The sequence below is a fragment of the Mchenga conophoros genome, linkage group LG7, assembly GCF_057382185.1.
Source record: "Mchenga conophoros isolate Kocher_MC1m ecotype Shallow Benthic linkage group LG7, M_conophoros_male_GT1.1, whole genome shotgun sequence".
In the NCBI taxonomy this organism is placed as follows: Eukaryota; Metazoa; Chordata; class Actinopteri; order Cichliformes; family Cichlidae; genus Mchenga; species Mchenga conophoros.
Window position 1 is genome coordinate 8,294,602 of NC_140532.1, and position 12,824 is coordinate 8,307,425.

Sequence of the window (12,824 nt, forward strand, 5' to 3'; positions counted from 1 at the left end):
CGCTTTGGATTCCTGTACAGCTGACCAGCAACAAAGTCCACAGTCCTTGAAATGTCTTATCACCATGTGAAAGGTAATAATCATTGGACTTTTTGAAGGCAAATCACACATAGCATTAATTAAGTCTTATAAAAGAGGGAATAGCTCGTACAAGAGAGGCTAACATGCTGGCAATGAACATCCTGTCCAGCAATTATGTTTGGGGGTGTAAATAAAGCAAGCGGAGAGATAAGACAAAGGATGTTTACAGTGAGATGGAACGCAGACCCATCTTAGGGATACTCAAAAATGTCTCATTTGAGCAAGCTGACATAAACGAGCACCATAAGGAACAGCATATTCTGTCAAAAAATGAGAATCAAAATACAGAGACAGCACACTTTGCTAATGATAATAATTAAAGAATAATTAGTCAAGGAGCTGGGTAGACACAAATTGAACTAAACCTAACGATATAGAGTTAACATGAAGTTAAAAGAGGCGAAAATATGTTTGGGTATTATCTACTATCAGCACTTCCAAGTAGTCTGTTGACTTTGGTGATTACATCACTTTCCCTCGAGTGCCACTACCAGTTGTGTTGTGATTAAAATGTAAAATATTTTTAGTTTCAAGTCCCTCTCTGGTTAATTTGTGATTCATTACATTTTTAAAGTGTTTTAGGTTTTAGTAAAAAGAAAAAACAAACAAACAAACAATGTTAAAATGCCTAGATTTATTAAAAACAAACATACTGACAGTATGCTTTGTTTTGTTTTAATTTAATCTGAAATTAAACTTCAGCAAATTCAAGTAGCTAAATTTGATTCCTTGTCTGTGTTTGCAGTGTTATTGTGTTTTAATGCAATTATCTGAGAAAGGGAAAGACTTTCCATGACATCAAGTGACTAAGGGTAGAAAAACAGCTGGCATTTCCAGGCAAGCAATTGAAACTGCCTTCATTCTTATAACTATCTTATCATAATGATGAATATTGTTGATTTACCTACTATATTTAGCACCTTGGAATGTCTGTTGTTGTGAGTTGACACTATATAAATTGGACTAAATTTAACTGAATTAAATTGACCTGATAGTAAATAAATTAGAGAGTTACCTAGGGAACCTGGAATGACTGCCAGCTTCCAGCGTGTACGAAAGGTTAGCTTGTAGTAATTAGCAGGTACCACTACAGCTAGGTAGCATTAACTGTTAACTTAGCTCTCCACCCTTTTGTGTAAACACATACTTCTGGTTTTGTCACAGCCAAGCTAAAGGTTTGAAAAGTTGTCTACAGGCCAATGGGTGATCTCATATTAGCTATGCCCATTTCTTTTTATATATACAATGCACTGTCAACATTTAGCTAGCTTGGCTAATCATCCTTATAGACTGTATTACCAGTATGTTGGCTAGGTTGTTCAACATTTTTATGTTTAGCATGAATGCATGCAAGTATCATGAAATGTTAAAGAAATTCATGCTATTTTTGCATATACAGTAATCTCAACACTGAATAGAAATGTAGTTTATTGCATGTCAGGTCTGTTTGTGTGTGAATGACGTGTATTCTCTCAAACAATAAGATAATCATTTACTATACAAAACAGGGTTTTTCGTTCTCTTTTAGGAGTAATAATGATGAACAGCAAGTGCAAATTTTCCATATAGTTTTAGGATTAAAGTGAATTCTTACTGCACATTGTTAGAAACAAACTTGGGTCTCCATTTATCAAACACTGAGAAACTGCAAAATGCCAAAACATCAGAAGAACAAAGTCACGAAACTGAACTCACCACCTATTTTCTCCCATTATGAGCTCAGAGCTTCATAAATAATGAAGCTGATATATTAGTGCATCACAAACAGATGGTGAACTAAGACTGTTTCAGACAAAGAGAGCGAGTAAAGCGGTGACACGGTGCAGTCATTCAGCAACAGCAAATACATACAAGCAACAAAAACAGTGAGACTCGGTACATTAACTATGATCTTCTGTCAAACCCATCGATACATTCTGGCAGTGCACCTCTTTTCGCATTGCATAGCTGACACAAAACCCTTCACATATCAAAGTAAACTACATAAGCTGAGTCATGGTTTGCACAGATGGATTTGCAAGGAAAGGATCGGGACAGGGTGCAGGAGGGATAGAAGCTGATATGTGTATTTAATGTTCCTTTAACACAGCACTAGTTGAGCCATTGGTTTTGATCTGTGGTTTCTATGGTTTACTAAGCTTATTACTTTATAATACATGTCATGACAGAGTCACTTTATCAGCAGATATTTATTGATGGTTCATTTTGTGTCAGCTGGTTTGAGATTTAAAAATCTAAAAAGTTTTAGTTTAGCAGTTTGCAAATTTCTTTTTAAATGAATCTTCATATATCACAGTTGAATGGATGTGCTGACCAAGGATGAAAAAAAAGAGGATGGTGTCTTGAGGTACATATGATGCTGCTGCTTCTGACACAGATCAGTTTTGTAAAATTTAAGTCCTTTGTCCCTCGTGCCGTCTCACTGGTACCGCTCCTGGTAGTCCCCGTTCTCATAATGCTCCTCCTCCTCTTGCATGGTAACTCCTCTCTTCTTTTTCCAGCCCTGTTTTCGACCGGACGAATTGTCTGTTGTTCCGTAAGTCTTTTTGGGAGCCACCATGTTCTCGCAAGTGAGCTCTGACTCCTCAGCCAGCTCGTCCTCATCAATAATGCCACATTTATCCTCACTTGTGCTCTCAGGGTTGGCCCATTCCTGCTCCTCTCCTGAAGCGAAGATAGCGTAAAAGATGACCCCTGAGTAATGCACCATGGCTGCAATAATAAAGACATTCTGCCACTCCAGACGAGTCTGTAGGGAGATGAAGAGAGTCAATGAATTTTCTGTCAGAGGAAGAATTACTGATATTTCACTGATGTACCACTGAGGTAATGCTGTAAATCAGCTCCCTTACTGATGGCACTGAAAGTCCTACAGTTGCAATGTGTATAATAAATTTAACATTGCCATAAATTTTTAACATCCTTTGATAGGTGCAAGATTACATACAGCAATTCAATGAGCCACAAAACACTCATTCCTCATATCATTTATATACGAAATGGGAAGAAACATGTCAGTGCGTCTTGTAATGTTCTGTGTATATATTTTAGAATAGGGGACAAAGAAAAACAAAAACTATATTGTTAAAGGAGGGAAAAATACCTTGTGTTTAGTCATAGCGCCAACAATTAGCGGGCACACCATTCCAGACAGCGTTCCCACCCCATTGGAAATACCCATCAGGATGCTGGCGTAGCGAGGAGCAATATCCAGATGATTGACATTGAAACCTGACAAGACAGTGCACACAGTGTAAACATACTTATAACACAAATTTTCATTTTTACGGCATTTGAATACTTTGTGTGCCTAAACCTCCTTCAGACTCACATTATTGGTCAAAAAACACAAATCTTTAGAGCTTTATTTTGACCCCAGCCATAAATCTCTAAGGTTTATCGTGCATGCTTGTTTTGTTTTACTGCTATGAAATTGACCATATCTGTTAACAGATATGATCACAAGGTAAAAACAATACCAGCTTTCCTGCTGTGGCTGGTAAAGATGTAATAACTTTTTGAAAGGTCTTTCAGAATCTAGAAAAAGCAATATAAAACACAAGACAAATAAAGATCTGCAACATCCTGCACACCTTTGTGCACCTTTATCATTTATGCAGTCAAGCTCAAAGTCTTAAATTAAAAGCAAAACACTAAACGTCAAATACCTGAGATGGCAAATCCACTAAAGCCTACAGCCAACACAAGGAAGGAGATGGCGACACCTCGAGTGTGAGAAAACCCGACCACCAACAGTAGCGTAGCCTCCATACCGAACCCTGTGAGAAAAAGTTCTTTATTAATTAATCACATTATGTACTAGACAACACCAGGTCTTTGTAAGAAATGTATCCCCAGCTTCCCAACCTACTGACCTAATGGAAAAAATGGGAATGCTAGAGGGAATGCCAGTGACACCATTCAAGTAGATATACTGGAAAACATAGAAACATGTTCGGCATACGGTGGTCTAAAGGGTATGTTAGTTGCTTTCCTAAATCAAAATGAAAGGAACTAGTAATTAAATGATTTTTCATACTATTTTTTTTCCAGTAATTTACTCACATTGTTGCAGTGTTATAGGCTAACAATTTTAAAAGTTGGATCAGTCCTGGATCTAGCGTGCACAATGTTTTATTTGTAATATAATTATTTTATATTAATATTATTCACAGTGCTTAACAAGACCACCATACGTGTTTTATACGTGTTGGCTTTTTTGCCCCTGAAAAAAACCTAAACAATAATACATTTTTAAGCAATGTTTTGTTTTGTTTTTAAATGCCAGCAAATATGGTGCAAATTAAAAGTCATGTATGAAAATTTATTTTTAAACAAATATGTTTAAATATTTGTTTAAATTCACTTTTTTTCTTTTTCTTTTTCTTTAAAGTGAATTTTCTGGCATTTTCAAAAAAATATTTCAGGCTTTACAAGGTTCAAAAATGTAGGAATGACCAAACAGTAAATCATTACAGAAAATGACTTTCTTCTATGTTATTTTTGTGTTTAGTACAAAATGCCAAAATCTGATCGTTGGGATTAACAGAAAAACGATGTGTTTACACTGATGTACCTCCACAGTTCATGAGTTTCCTCACGTTAGTGGTAGACATGATTTTGTTGCTGCGTAAGAAGTCAGCCAGCTGTCCTCCAATAGGAACAACAATTGTCATCACCATGTGGGGGACAGCAGACAGGATCCCCACCTGTACGTAATTAAGGTTAGAATATTTTGAACCTAAGAAATATTGAATGGATCTTTGTGGACATTTTCTGTAACTGTGGTTGTTATTGTAAGGCCAACCTTGCTGATGGGGAATCCAAATACTTCCTCAAAATACGCTGGCTGGCTGATGAGAAGCAGGTAGAAGGTCCAGCTCCGGCAGAAGTTGGCCACAATGATCGCATAGACAGGCATGGAGGTGAAAAAGCGACGCCACGGAGTTTTGAATTTCTATAACCGGAGATAAGGAGTCAGTGTGTACTGCATATAGACGGTCAGCTCACTAAATTTTTGGACACTGATACAGCTTTTGTAGTTTCTCCTCTGTGCACCACCACGTTGGATTTTAAATCAAACAAGATGTGATCAAAATTCAGAGTTTCAGCTTTAATTAATAGGGTTCAGCCATTCTGTTGTGTGTGGATGTGTGTGTCAGTATAGATGCAGTAGACACACCTCGGTTACACTCAGTTTGTGCATTGTTTCACCGATGGTGGACTCTATGTACGTCCTCTCTTCGTCTGTGATTGTAGGATGGTCAGCAGGACTTCCATAAGCTAGCAGGAGCCACAGCGTGTACCATAATATCCCAAAAACACCTTTTCACAAAACAACAGTGGCAACAGGTGAATTCACGCATTCGTACACATGTACCCTTAGAGAAGCTTATCTTGGCAGTCAAAGACTTTGTAAAGTATGAAAGAGTAGCTTGAGGGCAGGACAGATTAATTACTCCAAGTCCAGACCTCATTTGGACCACAAGAATTTCTCATTATTAAAAAATGAAACAAGTGTGAGACATACAGCCCAGACAGGAAAATGTTAATTTACATCAATAAATCATGAGATGGTATCACATCAGAACCAGAGTAGCTCTTTTATTAAAACACGTTTGCCAAAGTGTGAATTTAATGTGAGTGCTAATCATTCCAATCAAACTCAAAAGCAGAGCAGATAAGGCTTATTGTGCAATGCATAAAAACGCCAGAGAACAGTGTGACAGTCGAGGATGTTTAAAGCCACTTTTCGTGACATTAAGTTGTGCTTTCAACATTTCATTTACAGTCTATCCAGCCATTCATTTAATTCATATAGACCTAATAATGTCTAACTAACAGCATATTACTATTGTCACACCTTTCATCTGCTCTAATAATCTACCTATGAATATTGGTAACCATTTAATAATGAAGACTTTCTCATTTTCATTTGAGTTTGCAGTGAATCATGTTCATACATTAACATTAATTAATAGATTTTTAGATTTTAGATTCTGTTCGATATAAAGTAACAATCTGGCAGCTCCAAAGTCTGATTTTTACAACTTTTAGAAAGGGTGAGCAGTTCTTTCAGATCACTGCTGATTGCTTTCCTCCTTGGCGTTGTGTGAAAACACACACCTGAATGCTCCAGACCAGCACAGTGCCAAAGCATCAGTTAATCGAGCGCTGGCAGCTACTTACCCACTGATTAGTTTTTTGTTTTTCACACACCGTTTCTGTAGTGCTACATGATGGGGTTTTTATGTGTAAAAACCTTAAACCTTAGAACTGACAGAGGAGGTACTTTCTTTTTCTTCAAGCATTTCTGAAGCATTTCTTATTTTTTACTTACTCTTACATTGATCAAACATCAGCCTTACCATAAACATAGAAGACCGAAGACCAGCCGACGTACTGAACGAGCACTCCGGCTAAAGGCATGGCAATCACTGCTCCTGCATAGGATCCTGGGAACAATGGATGTCAGATGTCATTGCCAGTGTATTATCATTCCAGCTGTGATATTCAAATATGATGTTTGATGTTGCTTCTTGCACATTTTTTCCCTTACGCAATCTTAAACAAGGCCTAACCTAAATCGTTATGTTGCTGCAATGACTCTAACACAACAAAACTACCCTGCACAGTGAAGATGTGTCAACAAAAACATCAAAGAAACACATTAGTTTCATTGAATAAATGCTGTCAAAATCAGTCATTAACACTGCCATTACAGAGAGGGTGTTTTAGTGCATTTTCTATTATCTGACAGATTCATGAACGCTGTTGTTTTGAATAGAGCCAGGAGCGTGAGAGTGCTTTTGGACAGTGAGCAAGGTGACACTTCATTTAGGTGAATAGAGGGAGAAGCTCCTTCAGATTACGCAGATGAGCTGTGCTCATTTGCAGACAATGTCAAGAGTGTTTTGATGCATGGGTTGTCATGGTACCAATTTAAAGTGCAACATGGTGATTTAATTTCAGCAGACACAACAAGGGGACCGGATCTGCGAAACAAAAAAATGAGCTCTCTCACGTCCATTTGCTGGCCGATTGTGTGACACGTGTAGCACAAATAGAATCCGCAGACAATTTTCACAAGAAGAATCACAGGCATCACCCACCACAGAATGAAGTTGTTGCCAGTCGACTTCGTTCAAGAGGAGGCGCCCATTTGGACCACATCCCATGACATGCTGGGTAGGTAACACCCTAGCAGGGACATGGTGTGGGAGTTGGGAAAGATCAAAGACTGATAAGGTGGAAATGCTTCAGAGCAATAGTTTGACATTTTGGGTAACATTCTCTGTTTTCTTGCAGTGAGTTTGATCATTTCATTGATAATCTTCTTTAAATATGTACGGTAAATAAAAAGCCAGAAACTGGTTAAATGCTTAGTGTAATTCCTCTAAAGATGACAGATGATAGATTTTAACTTGGGTTAGTGCAAAAACCAAGAGTATTAGGGTCGTTGAAGTAATACTTTGGGGTTATTTTTTCTCAGAATTTTTACTTTTGTCCGATAACTGTGATAAAAGTCAGATTTCTGACGTTTTTTGCAAAAAAAAGGTCATAAGTTATTTTCTTTTTTTACCCCATTGGCTCAAATCTTCTTCTGTATACAACAGAAAGCTCCACAGTTGAAAATAAACCCAAGGTAGAAAACTCTACCCACACACTCACATATGAAAAGCTCACAGTTGTCATTTAGTCGTTTAACTGGACCTCTCAATTCTATTTTTGTGTTGGTGCCAGTTGGAGCATTTCTAACTGAGTCATTTGGAGTGCATTTTGCTAACATAGCCAAAAAGTCCAGATGTTAAATTACAGCATTTAATGTAATTTTACTGAGCACCGTATATCTATGTGATATACCCATTAGAGCCTATGGCTAGACCAATGCTCCCCTATTTTGCTAGTGGTTGCTTATGGTTGCACCCCCCCCAATTTAAACATGCCTACTTCTAGTGCCAGCAACGCGAGATAGTTCAGCCTCAATGCTGATGAATAAAAATGCAAAGAGTCTGCACCTCACATAAGCATCTGGTACATTTTGTTTTCCCCATACCAAAACAGGCAAGCTGCGACAAAACAAATATTCAGATTTTTACAAATGTCAAACTACTCATTGTTTTCCCTCACATTTGGTCCCCCCCTCTTCTTACCTCCACTAAGCCCTGAAGGATGCGAACAAACATGACGCAGCCGTAGTGCGTTCTGGCTGCAGATGGGATGAACATATTGAGCAGTGATGTCAGGAAAATGGCAGCTCCGAACACCCTGCAGAAAAACTGGAATGTCATCATTTTGTACCATTGGTGAAAAGGAGTAAGTCTGGATAACTTAATCTTCGTAATAATCAAACACACTTTCCAGGAATTGTACTTTTTCGATACAACCAGCAAAGCTTTGGATAAGTTTAAAATAAAGATGTGAAGCAGAGAATGAGCCAGGTTGCTTGGAAAATCAGTTTAAAATGAGAAATACATTTCACAGACAAGTTTCCAAACTTTAACCCTGTATTTTCATACAGTCTGTTTTTAATATATAAGAGAAAACCGTGGATCCAATTAAGGTCCACAAGGTCTGTGAAGCATAAAAACAAAACAAAGACTTGCAACCCAGTGTTTGCAAAGCTGCTGCAGATGCCTGATATTGGCAGGCAGTATGTCTCCACACTAACTGGCGGTCAAAGCATCTCAGTCGGCTTTATAATGAGACATATCTCGCACCTCTGTCTTTCACTGCCTCAGATAAAGACATCCCATTCAATCCACAAGTTTCTGCTTTATCGCCACAGTGCCGCTTATAGCTCCCCCTCTCTTTTCTCCTTCGCCCCCCCTTCTCTGTTTCCAAAACAGTGTGTAAGTGACACTTGTAATATTCCAGCGGCTGGTGTTTCAGAAAGAAATCAGAGGCAGGATCTTTCATTATTAACTCTGTCAGTGGCGTGTCCTCTTTTCCTGTGAAGCTTTTATTACAGGACTGCTATCTGCTCCATCAACACCGCTCACCACACCGTACAGCGTTAACCCTTTATCCACACGGACTGAGGAGGATCCTGAATAAAAATACTGGATTTTTGGGATTTTTTCTTTGTGATCCTGTCTTAAAGGGGACCTGTTATGCTCACTTGGAATTCTATATTTTTATTCTTGGACTCTTCTAGCATAATTTTGTATGATTTGTGATTGTTTACAATAATACGTATTTACTTTATCGGCCTGGGGCAGTTCCTAAGTGCATCCAGTCTATTAAATAAGCTGTTTTATTTTGCTTACTCGTCACTTAAAGCCACATTTCTTCTGATTGGCTGTCCTTCATAAACAGCAGTGCACCTGAGAGGACTGTATTAGGCACATCCTCTGTCCCTGACATCATAGAGTGCCAAACAATAGAAAAACAACCTAAAAAGGAGCATTTAGAGCAGTCTAAGTAGTTTTTCATTCAAAAGGATTTCTTCTATACACAATAAAGGTATAATAAATACCTTTAACAATTAGGGCTGCAGCAAGTTCATCTTCATTATAAACAGCATAGTTTTTCCCCATAATGCACTGTGGTCAACAACCCAAAGTTATTTTTGGTACTCTTTAATTCACAAGTGCTCCAAAGTAGTATAATGAAACTGCTTGTTCTCTAAAATGACCAAAAGTGTAAAATCGAGTAATGATGTGAAGCAGGGACTGCAATGTTGCTGTGAAACTAGAGACTAGTCATGAAGTGTATTCGACCTGTTGGCGGACAGCTTGTTGGAGATGAAACCACCGGGGATTTGAGTGACGATGTAGCCCCAGAAGAAGGAGCCGTGGATCAGCCCCACCGTCTCTGGGTCCCAGTTAAACTGAGCTTTCTGCAAAGAGGGGAAAATGCAACAGGGAGGTTTTATAAATTAATCTTTTTATGAAAGACACATCACTATCATTTTCTTAAAATTCAGTGGTGAACTCATAAACAATAATGCACCCGTACTCCATTCAAGAGATAAAGGGTTTTTCTGCGGTCTTGATCAATTTTCAGATATGTTTCAGTTTGGTGCTTTGAATTTTTTTCAATTATTATTGCTTCAGTTCTGAAGCAAGATCTAACAGTGTCTCAAGACACTGGCAATATCACAGACAAGCCCATAAAGGCGTGAATCAAACTGGTAAACAGCAGTTTTGTCAATGTTGTCAGGGGTGGAATGGAGAGATACGGAGATCTTCTACCTGAAGCACCGGGGTCCCATTTATATAGACGGTGTTGTTGTTAACCATCTCCACGATGGCCACACCAAGATTGCATCGAATGCCGAAGGAGATGCAGAAGCCCAGGCCGCTGAGGATGGCGATGATATAACGCTTAGGCAGGCCGCCACAGCTGCAGTCCAGCAGCGGCGCGGGGCGTGGCGTTGATGCCACCGGTCTCCCATCCTCTGTCAGCTCAATATTCCCCTCTTCTTCCACATTACTGCCATCTATTTTCCTGCAGAGCAAAAATCAGTCAGAAGTTGTGTGTTCAAAATATCATCTTCAAAAATATATTTCTTTAGCTCCACAGTCTTCTTATAATTTTAGTGTCTCGTGGACTCGACACGATGGGAATCTTTTAAAGTTTAATTTGTTTGAGACGAGATTACACAGAATGCGGCTTTGTGTGTGGACTTTCTTGGTAACTCGTGTGATGACAAAAGTAGATCAGTAACAAAGCCACATCCTGCAGAGGAAAAAGGAGAAGAAAGCCAGCAAACTGCTTTTTTCAAATGCATCCCCTCTGCTTGTTCCGCCACCCAGGATCCACCGTTTCAGTGCCCCCTCCTCTCATCTGCCTGCAGAAGATTTATTATTTAGTGCAGTTCTCCTCCAGCGAGAAACAACCAAGACTGTACGAATGTATGAGGCTGGAGATCTACATGTATTCACAAACTATAGGCCTATTTCACCACTCGCGCAATGCTCTAAGATACATTAAAAAAAATCTTAAAGGATTATATAAATTTATCACAAATAACAATGACAATATTAATTTAGACCTAACAGAACTACAACATGCACTAATAGAGACTGCTGAGTAACTGAATATAAGGAATATGCCATTTGGGTATTTAGAGATTTAGAGAAGTCCGTTGAGATCATTGATAATAAATGACTATTATTTATTAATAAATTTAAATAGATACAATCTATCTATCCTCACTGCTGTCTGTGTTTGTGATTGAGGAGCTACAGTGATGACAGCTGGTGTGTACAGTCACTGAGGAATATCTCAAGGAATAACATTTTTTAAAGTGTTCTAAGTTTTGCCATATTGAAATATAATGAATTAGATGTGTTATTTGCGACACTGCAAAATTGCATTTGAAGTCCTGAAATGAAAATGTTGCAAAAGCAAAAGGAAGTCATTGTCAGGAAAACATGAAAGTACTCAAAAAATGTCCCCCTGACTCATTCTACTTATAAATATTATATGAGCACGTTATTGTAACCATGCATTTATTTCACAACTGAATTTTGGTGTTGCAGGTGGTTTTGGGTAGAGCTCAATTATATGACCAACTAAAACTAATTCTTATTATCTGTTTTATAATATGGATTAATATGTTCTATATTATTCACCAAACATTACTGCCATATATGGACTTCCACTTTTTAAAATTGTGTGGAGCCTGTCATGTATATCTTTTGTGGTTTTTTGCTTGTTTTGTTTTTTTTAAATTAAGACATTACTGAAACTAATTCAGATGTTTATCTCATTGTCACAGACTTAGATAATTCTGTGTATTGTTGTGTGTATTGTCTAGAAATTTAGAATCTTTTTTTAAAAAAGTGAAGAATGTCCCTTTTCCACAAGTTCATAATATCTGTCACTTTGACACAAGAAAAAAAAGACTTTAAAGGAAATGTATTTAAATTTTCCTAAAATGCCTTTAATCTTCCTTATTCATGAAGATTCCTTCATCATACACAGACACACAGAGTCCTCTGTGAAATATGTATCAGATATGAAATATGCATTAATATCTTAAAATAAAATCTGTGATTACATCATCAACATTGCTTGGGAAGCAAAAGAATAAAATATTTATTTATCGTCAGAATCTGGGGAGAACACGCCGGGCTTAATGTGCTCGCTCACAGTGTTGCATCCCTTTTACTGCAGATGCTTTATTCTTCTTATTTGAGCATTTTCACAAAGTCTCCACAGTTTCTTTATGCATGCAGTGCAGATTGCAGCTTATAAAGCATGCACAGACACTTCATGCCTTCTTCCCACCACTCGCCATTCAAACTCCACTCACCTTTGCAGTTTTCCCAGAGAGTCTCCCACTGTGTTTTTCACCTCTTCCTTCCCTGGTTTAAACACCTGCTCCTTCAACCCTGCTAAACCAAAAGGCATTGTTGTTCTCCGGGGGGTTTTCTCCTCACCTTTTATCCCAAAATAGAGTCTTGATACCTCAAGAGGTACCCTTTGTTCTGAGCAGGGACACAAAAATCCACTAAAAGCTGTTCCTCATTCCTTGAGTTTGTGGCACTGAGGATTGGCTCCACCTTTCAGTGGTACCAGGAGTCCCTCAGAGGTAAGAAGGAGTTTTGGTATGGGATACTAAAGTATTCATCAGTTACCAAAGCACCGTTTGGTCAGAGCATCTGGAACTTGTTTCATCTCTGAGAGATCCATCCAGGACTGACCAGAGAGGCAGGAAGCAAATGAAAGGGTAGAATCCAGTTTTTAGTTTCTAGGCATTGTGGTCTCTTTTTTGTCTGCAGCTGAACTGA

The 12,824-nt window shown here is 38.3% G+C and overlaps 1 protein-coding gene across 1 annotated transcript; it reads right to left on the bottom strand.

Moving 5' to 3' along the window:
- Positions 1–636: 636 nt before the first annotated feature.
- On the bottom strand, positions 637–12,824 carry slc17a8 (solute carrier family 17 member 8). Its single transcript, XM_085281831.1, has 12 exons — positions 12,347–12,824; positions 10,278–10,533; positions 9,804–9,922; positions 8,235–8,349; positions 7,194–7,281; positions 6,450–6,536; positions 5,264–5,406; positions 4,889–5,038; positions 4,658–4,790; positions 3,750–3,860; positions 3,185–3,312; positions 637–2,830 (listed from the first exon to the last, which is right to left on the bottom strand). The coding sequence occupies exons 1-12, from the start codon at positions 12,442–12,444 to the stop codon at positions 2,501–2,503; spliced, it is 1,758 nt and encodes a 585-aa protein (XP_085137957.1). The 5' UTR covers positions 12,445–12,824; the 3' UTR covers positions 637–2,500.

Bases quoted from the DNA above. Each gene is read 5' to 3' on its own strand.
- slc17a8 (XM_085281831.1), bottom strand. From the start codon at position 12,444: ATGCCTTTTGGTTTAGCAGGGTTGAAGGAGCAGGTGTTTAAACCAGGG. The intron at 5,039-5,263 runs GTGTGTCTACTG...CTCCGGTTATAG, and splicing joins ACAAACTGAGTGTAACCGAG to AAATTCAAAACTCCGTGGCG. The intron at 3,861-4,657 runs GTACATCAGTGT...TTTTTCTCACAG, and splicing joins GAAACTCATGAACTGTGGAG to GGTTCGGTATGGAGGCTACG.